Source organism: Mus caroli, unplaced genomic scaffold (genome assembly GCF_978045245.1).
Source record: "Mus caroli unplaced genomic scaffold, Mus_caroli_1 scaffold_16, whole genome shotgun sequence".
Classification (NCBI taxonomy): domain Eukaryota; kingdom Metazoa; phylum Chordata; class Mammalia; order Rodentia; family Muridae; genus Mus; species Mus caroli.
The window spans coordinates 100,589,335-100,616,672 of NW_028227271.1; the positions used below are offsets into that span (position 1 = coordinate 100,589,335).

Genomic DNA, 27,338 nt, shown 5'->3' on the forward strand with positions numbered 1-27,338 from the left:
GGCCACTGGGAGGAACTAAATACCCGGAACGACCTTTGCGGGCCAGGGCGGACGAAGCCCGGAGCCTATGTCTCCGCCCACCGGCAGGGCGGGCTCCGCCCCCACTCCTCCAGCCAGGCCGTCAGGTGATCTGGGGCTCGCCTGGTCACGTGGACAGGGCGGGCGCGCCCGAGCTGGCCATGGCGGCCGCGGTGTCCGGTGTGGTGAGGCGGGTGGAAGAGCTCGGGGACCTGGCTCAGGCTCACATACAGCACCTTAGCGAAGCCGCGGGGGAAGACGGTGAGGGAGCGCCGCAGAGGGAAGTGGGCGGACGGTGGTGAGACCCGAGGGAACCGCTGCACTCGGTGGCCAGAGGCGCGGCCTTCGGTCCGAGGCGGGGTCCCTGGTGCTGGCCACACTGAGGGCTGGCACTGCTGAGCTTGGTCCCCATTGGGCAGTCATCTGCCCTCTCCTCAGATGTCATGTTACCCATGCAGCGTTTTCTACGTTCCTTGAAATCCTTTTTGTTTACATCTGACCAGATGTGTGATGTCGAATCTGCGAGAAGGGTAGACTTTAAATAAACGTACACACGGACTTTCTCCTGAATGTTCATACTGCCCAGAAAATGAACAGTATGTTTTTTCTTTTTCTTTTCTTTTTTTTTTTTCATCCAGAGAGACATACATGACAGTTCACTTTTTCATTACTGCCTTGTAAATTTCCACTTTGTGTTCAATTCAAAATTCAGCTGTAAATACATACTGTACACAGTTATGGTGTAATTGTAACGCCCCCCCCCCCCCGCCCCATTTTAGTCCTTAGGTATTTCCTTAGAAGGGAAAATAGGTTAGGAAATACTTCATTCTTCTGACATCAGACTCGGTTTGCTTTTTATAAATTCTCAGTTGCCAATTGGTTCGACAGTAATCTTTTTTTGTTTTTTGAATGTTGAGCCTTTACCATCATCCATGAGCTTTAAAATTCTTGTGATTAGACTCATAGGATGACCATAATGAAACATTTCTCCCAGGTGTATTTACAGAATCAGTTCTATAATTAAATGAAGCACATATGACCACACTGAGGCGTTTTATCGCTTTGTTTGTGGCAAGTGGAACATAGAATTTATAGTCACTGTTACCTCCCTGGGCTATATCCATGTGTCAGCCAGAGCTCAGGTAGTCTTATTTACTTATTACTGAGCCTAACAGTAATTCATACTTTCTTATGAAAGAATTCTGTGATCCAGTGTGACAGGAGGCCTGGAAAGGAGTTCAGGGTTCGATGGCCTTGTTTGGAGGCTTTATACATTTGAAAATGTACTCAAATCATAACTGTAGCCGTCTGCTTTACAATCTACTAGGCAACATCGACGTTAACCTTACCAGAGAATTACTAATGGGGCTTACTTACACCAGATTATATGCATTTGAATTATACTTGGCCCTTTTTCATACATCAAAATCAATAGACATCGGAAATTGGTCCTTTAGCCTAACAGTCATTTGTTTTTATTGAGTTGTCAGTATCATTAGTTTCTATTTCATTCAAACTAGATAATAGAATGCTAATCATCATTCCACTTAAGAGTGCTCTGTATTTATGGCCATTTTTGTTATTGTTCATATATTTCTCATTCTTAACAGTATGATATTGTCCTACATAGAGTTATAAGAAGGACCTTCTCTGAAGATTATATGAACCTTGCCAGTTTACTTTAAATATTTCTAGTAAAAAGAATGTATTTTTATGGACTTTTCCAGAATGATAGATATGCCACCACCACACCTGACCTATAATAATAACTGTGACACTCCTCTTCAGCAGTTCAGTACAAGTCTTTGCATTTACAGTAATCTCAGAAGTTAACGGGAAAAATATAAATAGCTTGTACAGCATGTGGGGAGGCCCATGGTCTGGACCATTTTGGTTCTCAGTAGAATCTTGTTTTCTGGATAGTAGGGTGGTACTTCTGGGCCAAGGAGAGGAGAGATGTGAAGACTGCTAACTAAGAGTGATCTTATAGCAGTAGAAAATCCTCTAAAGCTAGAGGTCACTAGTGACTGCCTGCTGACATAGCCGATGGTATTTTATTCTAACACTGAGCAGCTTATCTCTTCACCAAATACTACATTGTCTGTCCACTGCTGGATGCCTGGGAAAGCTTCTGTAGTGCAGAAAAGATGCTTAAAGACTTTGTGTCTTGTACTGTGGTGTGGATATGTACTTCATTAAGTGAAGTAGAAGGGTGGACAGTATCTTTGGGGGCCTCAAAATCAGAAATAAAGAAAATATTGTAGTAAACAGATGGTTGAGTTAATATGGTAAAGTTTGGAAAGTTGGCTAAGTTGTGGTAAGAAAACATGCAGGAGATATTGGGGGTTTTTTGTTGTCTGTTTGTTTTCCTATAGGTTTTGAAGGAATGAAGTAATTTGTTCAAAGGTTTTTTTTTTTTTTAATAATTTATTTCAACCTTATGTGTATTGGTGTTTTACCTGCCTGCATTTTTGTGTGAAGGTATCAGATCTTGGACTTAGAGACAGTTATGAGCTGTCATGTGGGTTCTGGGATGTAGACCTGGGTCATCTAGAAGACCAGTCAGTTCCCTCAGCTGCTGAGCGATCTCTGTAGTCCTTCATTTTGAAGTTTTAAAGGAATAAGATATAACCCTTTAAATTGTCATTGTAGTTATACCAGCTAGACATACTTAAGTATGATAACTTAGAATTGTTAACAGTCTGATATTTTATGAATATTTGATCTGATCAATTTTTCTTTTAGTTAATTTAGCTAGTACATTTATAAAATGGCATGCATTCAACAGATGCTCTTTCTGCAAACTTGAGGATTTTGTATTATTCCAGTAAAAGTTGTAAGATTTTAAGTACTTTACAGTATATCAACATTGTAAAAGAAATATTGTAAGAATAGACTAAGAACTACATAGATGGCTCAGTAGGTTAAGCACTTTCGGTGCAAGCATGATGGACTGTGGTACATGCCAGGTGGCCTAGTGGTTCCCATGTAATCCCAAGGCTCCCAGAGCAGGTGGAATCTAGGCTAACAATCACAAGCTTGTGTTCAAGTATGTGTATGATTGAGGAAGATAGCTTGATATCAGTTTTTACTTTACTATACATGCACACACATGTATAGACACTACACATACACACCCAAGAAAGAAGTGGGCTATATGCTTAATTCCTAAATAAAGTCTCATAAAAAAGAATGCAGACTGGATTTGAGAAATAGTCTCAAGGAATCTACAAAGCTTTCACTCCTTTGCTTTTGAGAATCAGTTTACTTCACTGTGATTGGGTTTTATTTATGTAATACTTAGTGTTAGAAGTAAGATATCACGATCTTGTCATAGTATAGCTTTGTTATATCATTTATGGTGCATAGCTTTCCTTGTTTAAATGTTTGACTTTATGTAAAATAATCATGTTTTTATCACTTACAGATCACTTTTTAATTCGAGCCTCTGCAGCTCTAGAAAAATTGAAACTTTTATGTGGAGAAGAGAAAGAATGTTCAAATCCATCCAATCTTTTGGAACTATATACCCAGGTACTAAAGCAAATGTGAAGTCTGGTTCTACTGGGGGTGTGCATGTGTGCACATGAATTCATGTGGACATGGGTACTTATGCATTTGTGTGTATTCGTGTGGAGGTCAGAGGTTGAAATTCGGTGTTTTCTTCAATCGTTCTCCATCTTGATTTTGTGTGCTTGGAGTGTTTCATGTGTTTTACATATTCAGTTTACTCTTGAAGAGACTTTGAAAGGCCTTGGTTAGTTTGGTGACCACTGCAGCTCAGTTTCCTTAGTAAGTAATCCAATATTTTGTGTTTGATGGAGGGACTGGAGAGATTGGAGACCGCGTCCTTCATATGAGAAATGCGCCTTCACCTGCCACCACTTCCTCCCTGGCTCAGCAGTTTGCTTCAAGTTTAAATTCTCTGCCAACATGGTTGTGTGTCTAGTAAAGTTTCTAGTGTGTAGCTCTTCCTTATACTGCAAAGCCCCATCTCTACAGATGTGCTTTCTTCTTTGTCTTAAGGCCATCCTGGACATGACATATTTTGAGGAGAATAAGCTGGTAGATGAGGATTTTCCAGAGGACTCTTCTCCACAGAAAGTAAAAGAGCTGCTCGCGTTTCTTTCAGAACCAGAAATCTTAGCTAAAGAAAACAACATGCATCCCAAGGTAAGTTCTGCATTCCCCAGTGATGACACAACCTTGTCATATTGTCCTGCTGCTGCCCTGCTCTTAGACTATATTTTTGTTGTGGTGAGCGTATCATTGTTTTATGTTAAGATTCAAAGAAGAGGTTTGCCAGTAGTGGTGTGTTACATGCTTTAATCCTTTCACTTGGGAGGCAGAGGATCTTTCTGAGTTCGAGGCCAGCCTGGTCTACATAGTGAGTTCCAGGCTGGCCAAGAGTACTTAGAAAGATCCTGTCTCAGGATAGTGGGCGGTGGTGGAAGAGAACTTAACACTCCAGGCCATGATCAGAAACATGTATTTTATTAACTACTTTCAGAATATTTATTTATATAATGGAATTTGAATTGCAGTGTACCACAGAATCCTTTTCTAACACAGATAGACCTGTATCCCTTTTACTTTTGCAAGTCTTAGTTCTTGACAGTCATAAAATCTAATTGATAAATTTTTTTCTTGCCTTTTTTTTTTTTTCCTTTAAATTTCTGAGACAAGGTCTCACTATGTAAATGCTCGCTGAACTCTATATACCAGGCTGGCCTTAGACTCACAGAACTACCTGCCTCCATCTTCTAAATCCTGGGATTAAAATCATGTCCGGCCACGCCCAGCTCTTACTCTGTGTTTAAACTCCTGATCCTGATGAACATTTCCCACTAGTAACACTGATCCTCCATCTGCTGAGCGGTTTTCTCTCTATCATCCTAAGAAATATTCTCTTGGTCTTTCTCAGAAACCTTCTTTTTTTCTCATTTTAGAGACAGACAGGTATTGCCCAAGTATGACTTCTTCATCCTTTGATAGTCTATGTTATGTCTGGGATGTCCTGTTCACATAATTTTTAACTGTCTTCTCTAGGTGGATTTATATATCTAGTCCTGGATACTCTTTTAATTTTTATTTTCATTTACTTGTGGGTGCATATGTGTGCATGAACGTACATGTACACAGTACACATATGGAGGCCAGAGAACAGCTTGCTGGAGTCAGTTCTCTTCTTCTACCATACAAGTTCTATATAGCAGGTAATTTTAAAAGAACCCACACTTGTTATGGCTCGTGCCAGCATTGGAGGTCTTGCCCAGCCCCCACAGCTAATTCAAAGTGGCTGTGGTTCCCATGGCTGGTCTACAGATGCCAACAACTACTGTGGTCTTACTCAGCACCTCTAGTCCCATGGAGAGAAACACTAGAGACTTGTATACCAGCCAGATTTCGATCAGTAAATCTCCAACCCCAATATGCCCATGCAAAGAACCACAGCTCAGTTAATATATTTACAAGTTGCACGCCTAGATTGGACAATCTACCACTCTACTGCTCCATTGCTCAGCTGTGAAATAAATCCCTAGCTACTGAATTGAATTCAGGCCTTGAGGTTTGGCAGCAAGCACCATTATCTGCTGAGCTATCTTGCTGGCTCTACTAAGTACTACTTGAAGTAAATTATTTCTCGTATTTAAGTGCCTGCTCAGTGTCCACCTAAATATCTTCTTGGCTCTGTGTGTTCATTAGGACAGGTTAGCAGGAAGAGTAAATTACCAAGATATAAAGGCCATGCCATTACAAACACACTTTAGATTTACTAAAATTAATTTTTGCATATAACTTTTCATTATTTTACCAATTTAATTCTTAACTCTAGTCTCTAATTTCTGTTTCTTTCTAGAAAAAAGATACAGTCTCAAATCAATGTGTTTCTAAAATGGTATCTTTTAATAAATAATTTTGCATTTTCCAAAAAATAGTAGTGGAATTTGCTACTGTAATCTCAAGGTATTTTATAAAACTATTTGTAAATTACAGTTATTTTGATGTATATTTACCAACAGACTATACTATTTCTACTTAATTCAAATGTTAAGTTTTCCTCTGTAACCTAACTTGGACAGGTTCTTTAAAATGAGTGCTTTTAATTGTTCAGTTTTCTTTAGAAGTTTGATTTTTGTAGATATACGGCTTTTCTTTGTGGCTGTTCCTTTTCTGTTTCCTTTTAGCCATGCGATTTGCTTGGGGATGAGCTACTGGAGTGCCTCTCTTGGAGGCGAGGGGCCCTGCTGTATATGTATTGTCATTCTCTGACTAAGAGAAGGGAGTGGCTCCTGAGAAAATCTAATTTGCTTCAAAAGGTAAAAAAAAAAAAGAATCATTTATGATTTTGATTGTGGCCATCTACAGGGTTGAAAGCGTTTTATAGCATAGTGAGCTGAGAAGGTCTGGACTAGTGGACCTACACTTTAGGTTCACAGGTTCTTGGAATTTCCATGAAGAGTAAGATGACACATGAAGATTATCATCATAGGAGAACACTGATTTTTATGTTCGCTTGAATGTGAGATACATTTCTAAATATTTTCTTTGGTTGAAGTAGTCTTGTTGTGAGTATCTCTTTGTAGGTAAGGTACTCCTGAGGAGCCTGTATGACCTCTGATTATCTCTGTTCTAACAATTATTATTAGTAGTATTGTGTCACTAAGAGTTCTAGCTCAGTGTGAATGTACCCACAGTATTCGGCAGCTTGAAAACTGAAGGTTATACATTCAGGTAGGAAAATTTAGCTAAACTATATCTGAATCATAAAAAGGACTGAAAATTTAGTCTCATGTTAGAGAACTGTCTAACATGTCTAGGTTCAGTTCCAAGAATTACAAAACAAATAAAATTCCACATATATTTGTAAAGTTCTTTTTAATCCATCTTTATAGAATTTATCCTTTGATAACATTTTTGAACAAGTGTATTATCGCAGCATGTGTTTGTAGCTGACATTCTTTCCTTGTTTCATACTCTTGTATTTGGGGTTAGTTATATTAGGACATTGTTAGAATGTGGAGTCCCATGCCGTTGGACTGTCACAGTGATTGTATGTACCTATGTGTCAGTCAGTCCATTTAGTTCTGAGGAAAGGAAAGGCAGGCTACTTGTTTTTCCAGTTCTTTGTGTACTGCTTCCATTTACTTGGCTTCTTTATTTAGTACCTTGTCGATGGGATCAGCTACTTGCTACAGATGCTGAATTATCGGTGCCCTGTCCAGTTAAATGAAGGCGTTTCTTTCCAAGACCTAGACACAGCTAAGCTGCTGAGTACAGGTAATGTAGTCTCTTGGGAAAATTTTCTAAGTGATTGAAAAATTTTTAAAAGATTTTAGAAAGCTTGCTAACTTTACTCTCACTTAAATTTCATGCTAGATTTTAAATGATTCAAGTAATTCATATAATGTAAAAAAAAAAAAACCACTAAAAATACTTAGTTTTGGTTAGATGTGCTGGCACAGGTCTTTAATTGCAGTACTCAAGAGGCAGAGGGATGTAGATCTGTGAGTTCAAGGTCACTTTGATCTACATAGTAAATTCCAGGACAGCCAGAGGTACATAGTAAGCTGTGACATACATAAATATGTGTATGTGTGTACAAATATGTTTTTTACACACATATATATGTACACATATAACATTTGTATAAACACATATAACCTACTATTTGTGTGATTGTGTATGGTTACCCATGGAAGCCAGAAGAGGGCGCCAGAGCTGGAGATAATTTGAGAGAGTTAATGTAGCATATTACTTTTGCTTATTTTTATTTTGACCAGAATCAGATTTGACTATTAATGTCATACTGGAAATAAGTTTTAGTTAGACATTTTGCACTTTTTATGCCCTTGTTATGTAGAACTTGTTTTATACATAGAAAACATAATGTAGTGTGCTCTTTCATTTTTTGAATGCAAACCCCACATTCAGCTCTCCAGTAATTACTTTTTTCTGATATAGTACTTTAGTGAGTCAACTATTCTGCCAAACCTCTTACCTCACTTCCCACTGTTTTTAGGAAGAATTTGAAGATGACAGCATAGAAGAACAAATTTTGGGGCTTCGGTACATTTAAAACAGCAGAACTGAATTGTGCTGCTAACAGTTGTAGTTTTATTGAATTGTTTTAGGCTAATCTCATAGTCACTGTTGTGTTGCTGTAAGAGACACCATAAGCAAGGCAGCTCTTGTGAAAGAAAGCATTAATTGGGGTCTTGCTTATAGTTGCAGAGGTTTAGTCCATTATCATCATGGTGGAAGCAGAGAGGTAGGTGTTGTGCTGGTCCACAAGGAGCAGGCAGAGAGACAGAGACAAAAACAGAAACAGACAGAGGGACAGATAGAAGCAGAGACACAGAGAAAGGAAGACAGAGATACTGAGCTTGGGCCTGGCAGAGATCAAGGCTCTGGGCTTGACATGGAGTTTTGAACTCTCAAAATTCACTACCGAGTGGTACACCTCCTCGAGGCCATACCTATAATCTTTTTAAATAGTGTAACCCCTCAGTGATTAAGCATTCAAATATGTGAGCCTATGCGGGCCGTTCTTATTAAACCAACATGGTGAAGTTATCATGATCATTAATTTGAGGTAAGGTTCCTTACCACACAAGTACTTAATCATTAGAATAAATCATTTATTTGTGTTATGTGACCTTAAGAAGTTGAATGATCATATATTCAATACTTGTTTTTGTTTTAATTACTTACTTTTTAATCTTGTTTTTTCAAGTTTGGTTTTATTGTGTAGCCTAAGTTAGCCTGGAACTCCTGTGTAGTACAGGAAGCTGGTCTGCAACTGTAATCCTGCCCACCTTCAAGGTTATTGGAATTACAAATGTTCTTACTTCTCCTGCCCTACCTAAGTAATTTGTGTTGCTAACAAATTACCATGCTTTGATAATAGATATTTAGCTATATACTTGCTGGGAATAATGTTAAATTCACCTTCTGATGGAAATTGTCCTGGGTGGGGTTTTTTCCCTAGTGATACAAAGCATTTTGGTTTATCATCATGTGTGATAATTTAGAATTGTATAGTATACAGAATTTAGTGTATTATTTTAGAAGGGCTCTACCAGTGAAATTAATTCTCAAAAAAAGCCCTAAAAGAGGCTCCTAAAATGTTAAGTAAACACACTAAAATGGTTTTAAAATTGTTTGACAGTAGTCTGCTTTGTCTGGGGGTTGAATGCTTCTAGGAAAAAGACGTGCTGACTAAGTTAGGCCAGTGCTAGTGAGAGTGGCCTTCTCCAGGCTAGTAAGTGGTATGACAAAGGTTTATTGCCAGAGGTTTTATTAGTGTTCTAATAACTGAAGTTCTTTCTATATACTTAATTCTAAATGTCCTTCCCAGGAATATTTAGTGATATTCATGTGCTGGCAATGATGTACAGTGGAGAAATGTGCTACTGGGGATTAAAGCATTGCACAAATCAGCAGTCAGAAAATCATGAAGTTGATACTGATGTTTTTGGAGCAAGCTGCACCTCACACAAAGAACCCTTGGATTTCCGAGAAGTAGGAGAAAAAATTTTGAAGAAGTATGTGTCGGTGTGTGAAGGACCTCTGAAGGAGCAAGAGTGGAACACCGCAAACGCAAAGCAAATCTTAAGTTTCTTTCAGCAGCACTGTAGCTAGGTGTTCATCTAGGTCTCAACTCAAATACATAAAGATGCTGAAGTGGGAAAGAAGGCTTTGACAAAGGAGATGTACTACACTGATCTTGAGACTGTTACACTACATAAAGATGCCCAGTGCACTACGCTTCTCTAATGCTGTCACCTTTCCCTGAGTGGTCTTAGGTCTGTGAAGAATATTCTCTAATTTCTAAAATGGCATATATGCCATTCTAACTGAACTTGAACTACATATAAACCTGCCACTGGTAAAGAGGAACCCAATGTAGATGGACAGTTGTTTTCTAATATTTTAGGTTATATTTTTTATTGTACTAAAATATATGTAACACAAAATCTCCTTATTTTGAAGTATGCATACTTCAAAGATGGAAATCAGTTTTTCTCCTTGTTTCAAATATAAAGTATAGCTATAAATGTAGGCAATTGGAATATTGTGACTAATATTTAGATTTCATTTCCAGTAATCTAAACAACAAAGGATTTAAAAGATGAAATTTATTTATTTTGCCATGCATTACTAATAATACTTAATTTACTTATCCATTTTATAAATTATTTTATTTTATTTAAAATAAAAACTGCATGGTTACTGCAAAAAGAAGGTAAGTTGAGTATAGATGAGACCACCATTCGTTCAGACGCTTTAGGGCCCATCTTTGCATATAATGGACTTTACATATATCTGCCTTTCAGTAGGACTGAAATGCTGAAGGCCAAAGAGCCGAGTTTGCTGTCTTGCTCACCGTTTCTCTGCCTACCTCAAATCTTCCGATGCACTAGACTTCTGTCCCAGTGACATCTTCACATTCCTGTCATTTCTGTAACTGAATCTAAGCATGAGCCACACTCAGCTTCTCTTTCTAAAGTCTTAAATTTTAGTAACTGATAACAGTTCTCTTCTTTCCAGCTTTTAAAATTTCCTTGTTTTCATTGGTTTTTCTATTTTCATTCTACAGCTTTCAACCTTTTCACGGGCTTCTCTCGACTGCTCTTAACTCCTGAACAGCAAACCTCTTTCATGCTTTTTTTGCCCCCCACTTCATGGGGCATCACCACATGAATACTGACCTCCCTGTTTCCTCTCCTATTTTATCTCCTTGGCAGCATCATCCTTGGAAGGCTCTCAACACTGTATTAATCTTGTCAGCCAGTCATTCTTAGGAGACTTAAGTTTTATGGAAGGCATGCAATCCTTCAAAGTGTATTGCTACACATTGACTTCACTTAACAATCCTAACTGCAAGCTACTAAGGTGCCTCCCCTTTTCCCACTGTGGTAGAGTCAAAGTTCATTAGTCACCTCTACCCATGCTTTTCCACAGGAAGTTTAGATTATGAGGGAATCAACTCTATTTATGCATTTTTCTGTTTTAAAGGAGAAGAATTTGCCTAATTTCTGTTGAAGACTGATCTTTGTTATTTCTTCTTTCTCCTGTAGTTTCTCATTTTCTGCCTGTTCTCATGAAAGTTTCATTGTCTTCCTTCTCTTTTTCTTTTTACTCTAAATATTCATGTCAAGCAGTATTTCTCACTGCCATCATGGCTTATGCCACCTATAATGTTAGGCTGGTTTGCATACCAGGAACTGGAACCCCACTCTCCTTGCTCTCTGAATTTCATTTTTAATTGACTGCTAAATGCCTTCACTTTGACAAATACTGACTGCATGGTCATTTTAAGTTCAATATGAGCAAATAACAAATTTTTATCTCTAAAGGAAATCTTTTCTGCTTCATTTCCCTCCAATTTTGTATGTTTTCCAAATAAGCAAATAGAAGGCCTACTTCCCATCCTTATTTCTGCACACACTCTGATTTGTGTTCTAGACCAACAGTTTTCAGACATTAAAATCCGAGGTTCCTTTTTGATAAACAGAATTCTGAATAAGCAGTGGAAGCCAAGGGAGATTCCACAATCCCTGCCACCACTCTTGGCCTGTCTTTATACAGCCAAGATTTTTATGTAACCTAGCATTTTAGCAAGTTTTATTAGGAAAATATTGTAGCTTTCTAAATCTTTAATGTGAATTTTAGAAGCACAGATTTCTTTAGTGGATCATAATCAATTAATCAAGTGCTTCCACTGCCTTTCCCAAATGCACTCATGTTTTACAACCATAGTACCGTTGTAGACGCCATTATTGCTGGGCTAGTCTTTGTGGCCAGATAAATTACTTTACTTGTATGACATACCTTTAGGAATACTGTGTCTAAAGGCTTTTTTCAGCCCTTTCCAGTAGAAATTAATGTTCCTTTATTTTCTCCCTTCCTTTCACATGTCACAACAGTACAATGTGTTGTAATTATTTTTCTTACTACTGAATGAACTCCATATCTTAAAATTTTATCTTTGCACACACTGTTCACTGCATGGTAGGTAGTAATGTCTTTTGAATTAATGAGGCATGATTTGAAATGCCAAACTTTGCACAAAAGGGTTGCTGCTATTGCATTCCAAACTGCCATGCCCTCTATACCAGTGGTTGATATAGCAAAAGGGAGCATGTCTTCCTCGGAGGAGTCAAGTGTTACCTGAGAAAATAAGACTTTGTCTTCACAACCTGAGAACTTCCATTTTTGCCTTTATGACCTTTGGGGGCTCACTGGTTGGTACAATTATGAGGGTATTTCTGGGTGCTTTTTGTACAATTTACTCCTCTACCCCAAACAATTGGAGAAAATTTTATAGACCATAATAGTTGTAGTACTTTCTATTGTGGTGTTATAAAAGGAAAATACATCCTTTGGTATTACTCTTGATGAGTAAATTGTTTTATTTAGAATGAAGTAACCTCAAAATAACAAATACTCCACATAACAATAAGCCTATAATAGACCCTTTCAATAGCTAATATGTGCCTACAACATGCCATATTTTGTCCTAGGCACTGAGGATATAAACATCCTCCTGTTACAGGCTTTTAGTGGAGGAAGAATGTACAGTATGCCAAGTGATAACACTAACGTACTTAGCAGGGTGTAGGGGACTATTGTGACGTGGAGATGGTGCTATTGTATTTAGAGTGGTTAGAAAGATCCATCTAAGCACTGTCTTCAATTTCCATCCTGTTTTTTCTGATGCCTTGTGTATGCAGTACACCTGAAGATTTTCCTAAGGAAGTGGCTCTTAAAACCTCCTTTTATTGAATTTAATGGCTTTCTCATTAGTGGTGTTTCTGATGCATACTGCCTAAAGGTCTTGGGTTCTTTATTCATTTCAGGTGGTTTTCTGTCCACCCTCCAGTTCCCTTTTCTATCTTCTATAAGGTTATTACATCTCCCCACAGAAACCAAAGCTCTGTATTGTCTTTAGTATTACTTCCCTATTACTTTAAACACAGTATGAAGTAGCATTGTATGGAAACATTACATTAAGAGGTACTTAATATAGACACAGCCTATGTATTATATCATGCTGGTGTTTGGTAGCTTTTGCTTTTCTGCTTCTAGTGAAAATTTATCTTCGGTTTGAATTCTCTGCTGTTGATTAAATGTAAAATGTTACAGGATTTTCCACAATCCTTAAACATTTATCACTCTTTACTCAGTGTGTATTTTCTGATGTGGAGCAGACTTTAAGACTTGATTTAAGAGCCTGTCTCTCTTGCTATGTTTATAGGCTGTCTGGCTGCTGTGCATTATTTCATGTTAAGTCACATATCATGACATCCCCTTATCCTTTGCTGCAGTGGAAAAAGGTGAAAGTCATGACTAAGAGGCCACCATAAAAGATACATTCCCAGCCTCACAGTCTTGTGCTCAGTCTTGTGATGTTCATTAAAGTATGAACTGTGTCTGAAGGTGTTTTCCAGTTATCTTCATGACATTTTAAATACCCACCACTACTAACTTGGTCTCCTTGTAGATTGCTTGTCTCCTTGGGCCCCTTTATAACTCCATGAGGATATTTCATCTGTTACAGAGTCCAGGATTCCATAGTTGTCTAGTATTACTTACCCTTCATTCATTTACTATAAAAGGAAATAGATTATAGAAGTATTATATCTACATAAGCTTAAGATGGCCAGAATTAAAAGTATTCATTATGTACTATGCCGATGTTTCCTAGTTTTGTTTTTGCAAATTTTAGTGACATTTTCCAGCTACAGTGTTTTGGAACATATACTTAATAAAATAAAACGAAACCCCCCTTCTTGTTTCTTACTTTCTTTTATATTTTATTCTTGCATCACTTTTCTGCCCTTATTTATGAATACCTTCCTTCTGGACCTAGTAACTTTCAAAGAGAGTAGCATAATGATTCAGATTGTGAGTTCTTGAACTAGAAGGCCTGAGGTAAATCACAACCCTGTCATTTCCTAACTGGAACTGTGTCAATTGCTAAGTCTTTCTGTCTTTAAATAGTATATTTTTTAAATTATTTTAAGTATGGTTATAAGTTATCTGATGGTGTGATGGGACTCCCAACTCCTATCCTCTGCAAAAACAGGAGGAGCTCTTAAGTACTGAGCCATGTTTTAACAATTCTATAGTGAAGCTGAATTCTTCCTCGCTCAGTAGATAAGTCACATTTCCTTGTAATATAAAAGCAGTGGCATTTTCATTTCTTCATACTTAAATGACTTATGCTAATTTTCTTTCTCTGAATACAAAACACAGTTTAGGGAGGAGAAAGGCCATATAAGTAATCAATTCATAAGTCTTTCCCCTTGTTCTGATAATCTGAGCAAGTGGTTGACCTACTCATTGCTGAGCAATGTCATAGGAAAGAAGAATCATTTTTAAATGTATGTTCTGACAGAATCTCAGTTGCCCAGCTTCCAGCTTTATTGAATGTCTGTTACTTTTCATTTGGAGCTTCAGGTACTGCATTTTGAATGAAGGGCCCTTTTGAAAAGTATCTAGGGTCCACTACTGAGCATTACGTACTATTACATACAGCTATAGCTTGCTAAGTGTTACTTTCATATTTATATACTAGCAACTATTTCCTGTAGCCTAGTGTGTTTTTAAAAGATGTGGCCTTTGCCTTCTACTTCAGAGATTGTAAAATGGGATTAATTTTTAAATATCCTATGGACTAGATGTAGAACATTTTGACAATTGATATTAAACCAGTTGTATACAGATGATAAAATTTAACTGTTTTCACAAAAAACAATACAAAACACAAACCATCTTGGAATAGTAAGCGGTTAAAGGTTGACAGTGATTTTGAGGTAGATTATATGGGCTCCACCCATCATCCTTGTTCTCCAGAACAAGGTTTACACCTCAGGTTATAACGTGGTGATCCTTACTAGATTATTCTAAAAGATTTTAAAGAATTTAACATGTGACTACCAAATCCGAAGTATTCCCATGATGAAGTCTAGATGTGGAATGGGTTTGGGGAATAGATGAAGTGAGGTAGTCTACTTGAAAGAGACTGATAACTGCTACCAAATAGGTATTTGTGTCTTTCCTAAAACTATATCCAGTGCTATATAATATTTTGTTATATAGTCTACCTCTCATTTCTTAAATTTCTTTTTGATTATGATTAAAGTTACTAGAATAGACATCACTTTTGAAAGATTAAAAATTCACTAATGGCTTTTAAGAGTACCACATTCGGGCTTTTCTTTCCTATCAAATTTTCTTCTGACCTTTTATGATAGATCATTGAACAATTTTTTTAGTGTATGTACATTTTTGTCGTGGGCTTAAACTCACCATTTTGGTAGAAAGTACCTAATAATGGAGTTTAAGGAAGAAAATTCAAGCAAAATATGAGTGTCCATGGCCAGAGATTGGATTCAGGTTGGCACACCAAGTTGTGGAAGCAGTTACAAGAACTATTATAGCCACAGTACAAAAACCATATATCAGCCGGGCGTGGTGGCGCTCGCCTTTAATCCCAGCACTCGGGAGGCAGAGGCAGGCGGATTTCTGAGTTCGAGGCCAGCCTGGTCTACAAAGTGAGTTCCAGGACAGCCAGGGCTACAGAGAAACCCTGTCTCGAAAAACCAAAAAAAAAAAAAAAAAAAAAAAAAAACCATATATCAAATACATATACCACCTACGCTGATGAGGGCATTATGTACACAGCCTGGATAAAATTGGCTAAATCAGCAGTTACAAGCATGTGCTGTTCTTTCAGAGGGCCTGAGTAGGTGGCTCTCAAGGGTGTGATTTCCAGTTCTAGGGTTTGTGATGCCTGTGGCCTCTGCTGGAACCTGAGTGCTCATGCACATATCCACATACATGTAGTTAAATAAAATCTTAAGCAAAGACCAGATGTTTGCAAACCTTACAAGTTTCACCCAACCCCATGAGGTTAGGCCAAAACCAGATTGAAGTTAATATTAAAAGAGCTACGCTTGAGGCAGTTTTGGCTTCCCAACTGCAATAGTTTCTCCACAGCGCGATGTTCTAGTCAGCCAAGGTTATTTTTAATAACACATGAGGCTCCTGATAGCCTCCATGGGCTCAGTTTTTGCTCAACTCCAAGTGGTAGATTGCTGATTCCAAAACACAGAAGCACACATACGGCCTACTTAATACCTAACGCTTAAGGGGAAGCAAGATTTCAGAAAAAGGGTGGCTGTTCAACAAGCCCTAGCTCCCAGGTCCTTGTGGTGACACACAGAGGCAGGGACCTGGAGGAAGTGTAGTGTGGGAGGGTTTGGGCTAACGGGGTGAGTCATTCCGGGCCACCTCGGCCTGGAGCCCTGCCCAACCGACCAGCCCGGGTCGTACCAGCGGGGCGGAGGCGGAGGCCGAGCGGCTGGGGAGGCCGTGCAACCCGCGGTGTCGCGCGGAGCCGGCGGCCATGGCTGGAAGCGAGCCCCGCGGAGCCGGCTCCCCGCCGCCCGCCAGCGACTGGGGCCGCCTGGAGGCCGCCATCCTGAGCGGCTGGAGGACCTTCTGGTATTCGGTGGGCAAGGAGCGGGCGACGCCGACGGCCTCCCGGAAGGAGGCGACGGAGGAGACGAGCGCGCTGACGCGGCTGCCGGTGAGCCGAGGCCGCAGGCCGCGCATAGGGGACGCCTCAGCCCCGGGGCCTGGACCAGCAGGGCAGCCACTTCCGGGTGTGTGCTCTCCTGGAAGTGAAGTGGCCAGGATTGCCTTGATGGTGACTCTTGGTATCCCCCTGCCAACCAAGGTCGCACTACAACACACACTAGTGACCAGCGAGATCACCCACAGGTTGTCAGTCATCCTATTTGGATGTCTGGAAATCTGATGAAGGAAGTGGGTTAGCTTGGAAGGCATTCCAGTGTCTTTCTTCTGCACATTTTAATCCTTAGTCTCTGGTTCAATGTATTCCAGTTAGGGGGGTCGCCCAGAGCAAGCAACTCTGACATATCCAAAGCAACAAAACTGCCACATAATTGAAACCAGTAAAGTTACAAGTACCTCAAGTTAGGTCAGGCTGCAAAGAGGATGCATGTAATTTAAAGTTTCAGAGAAAGATAAAATAAATAAAGAGATTATACATTGTTGATGACAATTCCTTATCTCAGTTGGATTATTAGTACATCCCACTGACATTCACTCTAAATGAAAGCCACAGGCTTAGGTTACCTCCAAGCTTCTCTCCTGTGTCCTCTGAACCTGATTAATACACTATAGAGAGAAATTCAAATGACAGGTTCACATGCTTTCATTTGATCTAGTGATAAAAATCAGAAAAACCTCCACTTTGGTTTTTTTTTAGATTTATTTATTTATTTATTTATTTTATGTATATGATGAGTACACTGTCACTGACACACCAGAAGAGGGCACTGAATCCAAATTACAGATGGTTGTGAGCCACCATGTGGTTGTTGGGAATTGAACTCAGGACCTCTGGAAGAGCAGCCAGTGCTCTTCACCCCTGAGCCATCTCTCCAGCTCGAAAAAAATCTCCACTTGACACTCATTTATTTTTGAAGAACAAATTAGTAACTGGTACATCAACATACTCATGGAAAGAAATGAAAGGAACTGGTTATTTTGCTTTAAAAATAGAAAGGCAGAGCGTGAGTTTGCAACATTTCAGGTGTGTTAGGAATGAAAGTGTTTAGTTTTGAGTTTTCTATAGGTGGAGGGATGTTAAGATAGACTTATGTATCATAAAGAACCAGTCATTCAGGCGACCTTCAGTATAACGATTCTTTACTGATTAAGCTACCCCAGACAGATGACCTCTTTCTTGCATGCTGCTTGCCTCTCTTTCAGGTTGACGTGCAGTTGTATATCTTGTCATTTCTTTCACCCCACGATCTGTGCCAGCTGGGAAGTACAGATCATTACTGGAACAAAACTGTAAGAGATCCAATTCTCTGGAGATACTTCCTGTTGCGGGATCTCCCTTCTTGGTCTTCGGTTGATTGGAAGTCACTTCCAGATCTAGAGATCTTAAAAAAGCCAATATCTGAGGTCACCGACAGCACATGTCTTGATTACATGGAGGTGTAAGTATCTATTTCTGAGAATTGACAAGAGATACTAAACTCTAAATAGTGCACATTAGTTCTGACCCTGACGTTAGCTTGCTGCATAGGATTTGTCTGAATGCACCTTGTTAAAATTAGGCCTTGAGCTAATTGACTTTCTTTCATAGGTCCCTTAGAGCTGTAATCTTTTGTTATTTTCCTGTGGTGACTGACCAGTATTTGATTAATTATATCTGGTATGGTAGACAAGAAAAAAATTCTTAAACTTCTCATAATATTTATAATATTTTCCATTATGTTAAGTTGTATATGCATATTCACAATCAGAGGAAGAATTTCCAAAGACCAGGAAACAGTTCTTTTTGATGGGGAAGAAGACTGTTTTTAAGACTACATGAAATATGTTGTTTTATTTAACTGCCTGAAAGCCTCCAAGTTTCTTGAGTATCATGTACATGCGAAAGTTGCTTTTATTGAGCAAATGCTGCATATTGGATTCTATGGGTGTCTGCTCTGGGTATGTCCTTTTTCAACCTAAAGATTTTATCTTTGTGTTAGGGATGTAGGGGGCCAGAGAGGTTACATGATTTGCATATAGTATAGGGTGTAAAGAATTGGTTAATATTATCGTGTACCCTCAGAATATGTCACTGTATATAGGTAAAACTTGCTTTATTGTGAACTCCACATTTAAATCATAATAAAGCAAATTCAAAGAATCTTTGTCCTTTGGCTCTAAGAATGGTTTCACTTTGATTCAGTAGCTACATATAGGATTTCCCCCTCTACTTTCTTACTCAATCTCTCCACCCCAGACAATAGTTATCATGCCAGATAACAGGAGATGACTAATCAAAATGTATATGATCTCTATAGATAATCTCAAATTCCACTGGCATTTCTTTTTAAAAATTATTTATTTATTTATTTTGTATGTACATGTGGGTGGGCACATATATTACATGCTACATATGGAGGTCAGAGGACAACCTTTTGGAGTCCAGTTTCTCCTTTGACCATATGGGTCCCTGGGATTGAACTCAGGTCACCAGGCTTGGTAAAAAGCCCCTGTACCTGCTGGGCCATCATGGTTTCTTTCACATGATTTTATTTTGCTAATTTTCAGCAAGGTCTAGTCAGGCCTGCCTGTGTATTTATTTAGTGTTTTGAATCAACTCTTATGTGGAAACTATTAAAGGGGTGATTATGAAGCTTGATATTAGTGGCTTTAGTAATGTTTTTAAATTTCTGAGATTTAACGCTAAATATATGCAGTGTATCTTTATTATGGGGCTTCTCAGTCTTAACATTATTGACATTTTGGACCAGTTTTGGGGACTGTCCTGGAAGTTGTAGGACATGTGGTAACATCTATGGTTCTACTAAGTCAATGTTAGTATCACAGCCTTCTCCTCCCCAAATGTGAACATGAAATTGTTCAGACACTGTCACATACTATAGGATAAGGATAAAACTTTTCTCAGGAAGAGAACAGGTCCTGTTCTATATAATGAGGTTCAGCTATTCAAACCAACATTAGAACTCGTCTCTCATGGAAGAAACTAAATTAAAGAAAGTAAATAATGTCTTCCTTAGGGAGGGTTCGGCAGTTTTATGACCACCCCACTCTCTAGTGCCTGTGTTCTTCCTTGTCACAGCTCTCTACATACATGTTAAAACGGTATCTATCCTATACTGAGAGGGTTGGAACTATAGTCTTTACATTACCATGTCTTACAGACGACTCAATAAATGATATATTCTCAAATGAACAACAAGTTAAATGTTTTCTATTTTATTTTCTAATTGTGACAATTTTATGCAGTTATAAAATGTGCTGTCCATATACGAGAAGAGCCTTGAAAGCCAGCCGTCCTATGTATGGAGTGGTTACCTCTTTCTTACACTCACTGATCATTCAGAATGAACCCCGGTTTGCTATGTTTGGACCAGGTTTGGAAGAACTGAACACATCCTTGGTGTTGAGTTTGATGTCTTCTGAGGACCTTTGCCCAACTGCTGGTTTACCTCACAGACAGATTGATGGTAATTTTCATGTTAATATACAATACATAGTAATAATAATACTTGGAGCTTGACATTAGTGTTAAACAGAGAGATATTTAAAAATTAAATTTTGTAATGAAATATAGAAATTGGTGAATGGGCCCCCGTCCTACTAAATGGGAAAAAATTAGTATAAGAAGTACTTTTTTCTTAATTTTTCTAGTTGTTATAGTTTAGAATTTAATTATATGTTAAAAATAAATTTCAACAGAAATAAATTTCAAAATTTCTGATGTTTATCATGAGAGAAATTTACCAAGAAAACCACTGAATATAGATTTGCAAATTAATTTTTATATATTGGGATTTTTTAAATGGATCTATATCATTATCTCCCTGTACAGAAAAAAATTCATGAAACAGCATGTGGCCTCTTGGTGAGGTGGGAATGTATCGTTAACATAAGTAGGGATGGAATGTAAGATATGCTTTGCTCATTGTATATATACAGAGATTTGGAACAAATCTGGGTCTTCCACAAAAACCAATAGATCTAAGTGATGACACAGACAAGTATCTAGGTGACTAGACTATAATCACTTAGATTCTGAATAGAATAATAACAACCAAAGAAGGCTGTACCTTGAAGAGGATGCCTCCTAAGATTCTTCAGGCTTAGGAGATATATTCCCTTAAGACAAGAAAAAAAGCACAAAGTTCTGAATTTTTAGGACTTAGTTGAAGTATCTTTAAATCTAGAAAGAGTGGAGCTTGGTAAGCAATGACAACAGCATGTGGAGCGCCCAATCAAAATTTCATTTTAGAATGTTTATTCTGGCTTCCGAGTGAAAACCTGATTAGAAGGGACAGAAGGAGCTGCTGTAATAGTCGATTTAAAAAAAAAAAAACATGGGCGGTCGTGGTGTTACCTTTAATCCCAGCACTTGGGAGGCAGAGGCAAGAGGATTTCTGAGTTTGAGGCCAGCCTGGTCTACAGAGTGAGTTTCAGGACAGCCAGAGCTATACAGAGAAACACTGTCTCAAAAACCCAAACCAAACAAACAAACAAACAAACATGGAAGGGCTCACTGGATGAAAGACAATGAGGATTGAGGATGACACTTGGTGCAATTCATAAGGATTATGTTATTAATAAGGGTAGCTGCAGGCTTCCGCCTTGGGGTTCATGTTGGGTAGGAAGCCAACTAGGGCAAGGAATCACCAGAGTAGAATGACTTTTGTGGTGGTTGTTTTTAGTGGCAAGAGCTAGGGATGGAATCTGCTGACTCTGATAACTTCAGGGTATATAAACAAAGAGGAGTGTTACAAGCAATCCAATTGTATTAGGTTCCACAAGGGTAAGTACCTTGTCGGTTTTATTTTGGTTTGTATCTATCATACAAGCCTTAGCATAGGTTCCACACTGTAGTGGTTTGAGTGAAAATGGCCTCCACAGGGTCATGTATTCAAATGCTTGACTCCCAGTTGGTGGAACTGTTTGTTAAGTATTAAGAAGTCTGGCCTTGTTAGAGGAGGTGCCTCACCAAGCAAGGGCTTTGAGGTTTCAAACACTCACACACCATTCCCAGTTAGTTTTCTCTCTGGTTTGTGCTTGTAGCTTAGATATAAGCTCTCAGCAACTGCTATGCTCATTGCCATGATGGTCATGGACTTATGCAACCCCTATAACCCTCTGGAATCATGAGCTCTCAAATTAAATCCTTTTTTAAATAAGTTACCTTGATTATGGTGATTTGTCATAGCAATAGAAAAGTAAGAAAAATAACTCTCTCTCTCTCTCTCTCTCTCTCTCTCTCTCTCTCTCTCTCTCTCTCTCTCTCTCACACACACACACACACACACTTAGTAAATGAATGACTTATAGATTATGTGTTTGGATCCAAAGAGTAAGATCCAAAGAATTAACAACTGGGAGTCATAACAAGTTCACATGATCTTGGAAGGTTAAGAGGATAGAGAGGAAGATGGTGAGCTGCATGCTGAAGTCTACAGTGGAGAGAGAGATGTTTATGGATGACCAAGTTGAGGAAGGAGAGACAGCTCTCCCAACTGTGTTTTTTAGATGGAACTCTTCTAGAGGGTTCTTAAGTCACGGTTTACACAAGTCATTGGGGTTAGAGAGCACCATCCCACTTCTTCACCGTAGGGTGTGAGGAAACAAGCAATTTTGGTAAATGAGAGTCCTTGGCGAGAGAAGTGTTACCTAAAGCGAAAAGCCAAAACACATGAGGAAACTTGATAATTATGAAATGGCATTTACAGAGACTTAAGTGATTGCTTGAAAATGCCAGGCTATCAGATCAGACAAGATTAGGGGTTGCATAAGTCAGGCTGAGGTTAGATGTGTTGAAAGGACGCTTTTTGGAAACTTCGATGGATAAAGACAAAAGACAGAAACATTTGATTTCTGTTTCTATGTGCTTTTTTGTGAAATATCATGGCTAGAGGAGTAGAGAGGATCTTGTGGCTTGAGATACTTACAGTTTTAGTGCCCACAAGTCCAGATCTATAAGCATGTTGCTTAGAATGGTGACATAGGATGACATGACACAGCTTGTTTAGCAGAATTCAAGAATTAGGGGAATGAAGGCTGGAGTTGTCTCTCATGAGGTAAGTAGGGACAGACTATATTGGGTTTTGTTTGTATGCCTGAGTGCCAATGACATTATAGAGAAGAGAAATACTTAGACATGTGTCAGTTAGCAATATATCTGCTATTGCAAGAAAGGCTAGTTAAAGCAAAAGTATTTAGAGGACTGATTAGAAGAGATTACAGATGTCAGGTAGTTAATTTGTACCAAAAGAAGAATGGCAGAGAAGAGAAGTAGACAGATCAGAGAGCAAAACTAGAGTTATGGAATAAAGAAGGATTTTTCCAGAAGCCCCAAAACAAAAAAACCATTGATCATTAAAACAACAAACAAACAACAAATCCGAATGTTAAGAAAGGAACAGCAATGGTGTTGGGTTGTGTCAAACACAAAAGACTAAGAAGCCATTGTTTAGCCATCTAGGGGTATCAAATAAGTCAAATAACCCTCACAGTCACCCCTAAGAAGTTCATGTTATTTTAGGTTTGTATCAAAACAGAGTCTTGCAAGTCAGTGACTACCACAGCAAGTTTAGGATTCTAACCCACAGCATCCTACATCCAAATGTCAGCCTCTGCAGTTTTGACTCAGTTTCTGAGGCACTTTTAGGGACAAGCCACATGTTTATAAATGGTTTTACTGGGGAATGAATGGGCCCTCGCTGAATGTATTCATAGAGTTTAAGAAGCATAAAACATGGAAAAGAATCAGCACTGGGGATAAATAGAAGTAGTTGCCACACTCTAGCTGATGCTGTGATGCTTGTGAGGGGGACAGAAGACTGTAGAGTCAACACTTAGCTCTCTATCCAGGTTCTTCCTGCCTTGGGAAGCACAGCTACACACAATGTTCTTTTCTTAATCACAAGCATTACGTTTTGTTTTTTTCACCAAAGTTGCATATATCTTGCTTGAAATTTTTCTTCCTTTGCCCCTTTTGATTTCGCTGGAGATTTATTATTATTATTATTATTATTATTATTACTGGTTTTAATATTGGTTTGTTTGATTTTTCTCGTGTAGGTATTGGATCTGGAGTCAACTTCCAGTTGAACAACCAGCAAAAATTCAACATCCTGATATTATACTCGACTACCAGGTAAGGCTCGCCGCTTGGAGGGCTGCCGGAATTGTTGGCACCGGAACACTTCAGTGGGATGGAACTTGTTTGCGGTCTTTGCTGTTATATATATTTATGTTTTCTTTTTGTTTCAGAAAAGAAAGAGACAGAGCAAGGGAGGGGCACACCAGCACCGTTAACAAGATGTTCAGCCTACAGAGTGAGGGGGATGAGCAGCAGGGCAGCCGCTACAGTGTGATCCCGCAGATTCAGAAAGTGTGTGAAGTCGTAGACGGGTTCATCTACGTGGCAAACGCTGAAGCTCACCGACGTAAGCATCCTGTATCTCTTCTTCAAGGCGCTACTACATCATTCCTGGCAAAAAAGAATCATATTGTTACAGCACCATAAAAACACAGCAGTTAGGTTCTTACCACTGTGATTTTCTGGCCATTACTATCACTAGTGTTTGCCTTCCTTGTTTTATATATATATTAGAATCATGTGGGAGATTCCCAGAATGCCACATTGTCAGCCATAGATTTGCCCAGTATCCTGGACACCTGGTTTCCATAAGCACCACAGGGTTGTGATACAAGCCAAAGCTTGATTCGCCATATGCTTTTGTTTAGTTCTACATTTTAAAATTACTGATGCTCTCTCTGCCTCTGATATATTCAAATAATTTATGCAAATAACTGACAATTTGTTGGTTCATTCTTACCCACATTATAGAGAGGGGTGGGGAACAGGGAGTAGATTGAGTAGATTAGAGTTAATTAAATCAGTATGTTGATACTATTCTCCATATACTCTGAATAATTGACACTGACAATGTTGTTTTGGTATGACATTGCTATATCCTTGGACCATGAGCCAGTGTTATAATTTCTTCCCAATCCTTTGTGTACAAGTTAGAATATAAATATACAATAAATGATTTATTATAGATCCGGCTTATATATAACACTCATAATAATATGTTATAGTTATTTAGTGTGTTAAATTAATTTACAATGAATGTGTTTCTCTACCAGTCTGTTAAATCCTGGAGGAAATTATACTTAGAAATCATGGATAAAATTATTCATACGAAAAGAATAAATTATTTCCTGTTCTTATAGGACTATCCATAAAAAAAAAAAAACAAAAAAAAAACAGGAGCAAGATAAGCGGAAGGCTAATTTGATCAGCAAAAAAGTTGCTGAGTCACCAATAGTTGTGTTTGCTAGTGGAGATATGGCTGAGAGCTAAGACTGGCAGAGCTCACTTGTGACTAATCTTCCAGCTCGCTCCCAATAGCTTTCTGTAAAATCGGGAAGAAAGCAGGAGTTAGCACAATTCCTAACCTAGGTCTCAGGTTCAACCCCAAGCACGGCCCCAAGATACAAAACCAATCTGCACCTGTTTCCTGAATCTTCGCCATGCCGCTCTGCTGCATTAAAAGTGTAATGGGAGGACTGGAGACCCCTGGGTCGCTTGAGCCTGATGCCTGTGTCGGTCGGCTGCAGCACGGGAGTGGAGGGTTGTTCTGCCTTCTATATCACTTTCTCAGACGAAGCTATAGCTTCCTGTCAACAGCCTCAGGCTGAGAAATCGCCCTGCCTCTTATTCGAGCAGACACTGTCTACTTCCTTATGGAAGGGTAGAAGCAAAAGCTCTCTGCCTGAGCGCAAAGGTCGGGATCCCGCTTGTAGCAAGCACTCTGGACTGGACGGAATCCTGGTTTCTGATTCCTTGTCTGATTAGACAATGTCATAAATAAATACAGTCGCTGGAACATTCAGGTGTACTGACTGTTTAACGTAACTGTGGCATGATAATTTTCAGTTACACGTTATGCAACTGTCCGAGAACCCTTCTACAGGAAACACCTTTCTACCAGTAAAGGACAGAATCCAGGGGTCCAGCTGGGACACCAAATAAACGCTTCCACTATCTTATGCTCAGGCGCATACCATCCTAAGACTAAAACTGGCATGTAAACACTGAGCTTGGCCCTCTCTAGGTAGCCTGGGCTGGCTTTGAACTAAAGACATTTGTTCTGCCTCAGCCTCCCAATTGCTGGTATTACAAGTATGCTGACTGTGGAGAGAATTTGAATTCTCTGTGTTGACAGTAACTACCACGGTAGAGACCAAAGCCACCAATGATGGGAGTTTGACTGGAATCAATGTGTTAGTGGCCCAGCCATCACGGGAGCATGCTGGCATCTGAGAGTCAGTTCTCTTTACTCCAGTGTCTAGCCTAGCCGCTGGTCTATATAAAACACCTAGCATTAAATCTAAAAGGTCTAAGACAGAAAAAGGAACAGTGGCTTGTATCTGCAGGCTAGGCTTCTTGGAAGGCTGATGTGGGGAATTGGCTTGGGAATTTTGTTTATCACAGACATTCTTTGAAAGACTATTTAATAGAATTTTGTGGCAGAATAATATATAAATCCAGTGAATAAAGGCAGTTGTCATGCTTAAATCCTACCAACACTTTTAATCCTTGGTATGCTGTATTAAATACAATTATCTTTAGAGCAGTTGCAATAATGCAACTGATGTATTTTAAATCCTTAGGTCATGAATGGCAAGATGAATTTTCTCGGATTATGGCCATGACAGACCCAGCTTTTGGATCTTCAGGAAGACCCATGCTGGTTTTATCTTGTATTTCTCAAGCAGATGTAAAGAGAATGCCTTGTTTTTATTTAGCTCATGAGCTGCGCCTCAGTCTTCTAAACCACCCATGGATGGTAAGGTCTTAACTGCTCATGCAACGAAGAGCTAATTTGTATGTACTTTGTATTGTGCGCATTCATTCATATATATGAGAATGTGTGTGCTTACATATATGTGAATGTATATGTGAATGTGTGTGCTTACATATATGTGAATGTATATGTGAATGTGTGTGCTTACATATATGTGAATGTATATGTGAATGTGTGTGCTTACATATATGTGAATGTATATGTGAATGTGTGTGCTTACATGTATGTGTGTTGTGAGTTTTCTTTTACAGGAACAAAATATCTAAGAGAATAACTTAAGAAGAAAGAAAGGCATATTCTGTCTCAGTTTTTAACATTTTGCTCCCTGATCTGTTGACCTTGATTTTGAGCCTGTGTAAAGGCTTGTAGGAACTAAAAGGGATGAGAAAGGGGAAAGGGTTTAGATCCCAGCATGGCCTTCAAGGAACACTCCAATGATCCCCCACTCATCACCACTTCTTGAAAGTGTCACCTCTTCCTAACAGTACATTGGAGTGGGGACCAAGCCTCGGACACACAGAACTTTAGGGAACATTAATTGGGAGGATAACATTCATCTTTGAAGTAAACTACTTCAAAGTAGTAGTGAACACTTTATTATAAAATTTAAAGTCTTGATTGACTAATAAATCTGGATTAGTCGTCTGTTCTCTGTTTACCTCTCCTATTGTAGGAGCAATAAGACAGTAACCAGGGGTGGTTTTCAGGATGCCACTCTCCTGGCTTGCTCAACATCAATGTTAATTATGCTTTACAAATTGTAAAAACACAGGTTGTTTGAGCTGAGGTGGTAGCACAGTGGTAAACTACCTACCTAATTAATAGGCAGGAGCCTCAACATGTACCCAA

The 27,338-nt window shown here is 38.9% G+C and overlaps 2 protein-coding genes across 2 annotated transcripts in view; both read left to right on the forward strand.

Annotated features, from left to right (window-relative positions):
• The first annotated feature begins 31 nt into the window (after positions 1-31).
• On the forward strand, positions 32-13,813 carry Rimoc1 (RAB7A interacting MON1-CCZ1 complex subunit 1). Its single transcript, XM_021184125.3, has 6 exons — positions 32-279; positions 3,446-3,552; positions 4,045-4,191; positions 6,207-6,338; positions 7,185-7,299; positions 9,380-13,813. The coding sequence occupies exons 1-6, from the start codon at positions 180-182 to the stop codon at positions 9,661-9,663; spliced, it is 885 nt and encodes a 294-aa protein (XP_021039784.1). The 5' UTR covers positions 32-179; the 3' UTR covers positions 9,664-13,813.
• A 2,284-nt stretch (positions 13,814-16,097) lies between these two features.
• The window catches only part of Fbxo4 (F-box protein 4), a 15,930-nt gene continuing 4,689 nt past the window's right edge, over positions 16,098-27,338 (forward strand). Inside the window, exons 1-6 of the mRNA XM_021183531.3 lie at positions 16,098-16,621; positions 17,833-18,068; positions 19,876-20,096; positions 23,692-23,767; positions 23,884-24,059; positions 26,296-26,471. Of these exons, the coding sequence (XP_021039190.1) occupies positions 16,439-16,621; positions 17,833-18,068; positions 19,876-20,096; positions 23,692-23,767; positions 23,884-24,059; positions 26,296-26,471 (1,068 nt within the window). The 5' untranslated portion in view covers positions 16,098-16,438. The remainder of the gene's footprint in view (positions 16,622-17,832; positions 18,069-19,875; positions 20,097-23,691; positions 23,768-23,883; positions 24,060-26,295; positions 26,472-27,338) is intronic.

Excerpts from the sequence above, each read along its gene's own strand:
- Rimoc1 (XM_021184125.3), top strand. The coding sequence starts at position 180 with ATGGCGGCCGCGGTGTCCGGTGTGGTGAGGCGGGTGGAAGAGCTCGGG. Across the intron at positions 4,192-6,206 it reads AAAACAACATGCATCCCAAG|CCATGCGATTTGCTTGGGGA; the intron begins GTAAGTTCTGCA and ends GTTTCCTTTTAG. Across the intron at positions 6,339-7,184 it reads AATCTAATTTGCTTCAAAAG|TACCTTGTCGATGGGATCAG; the intron begins GTAAAAAAAAAA and ends TTCTTTATTTAG.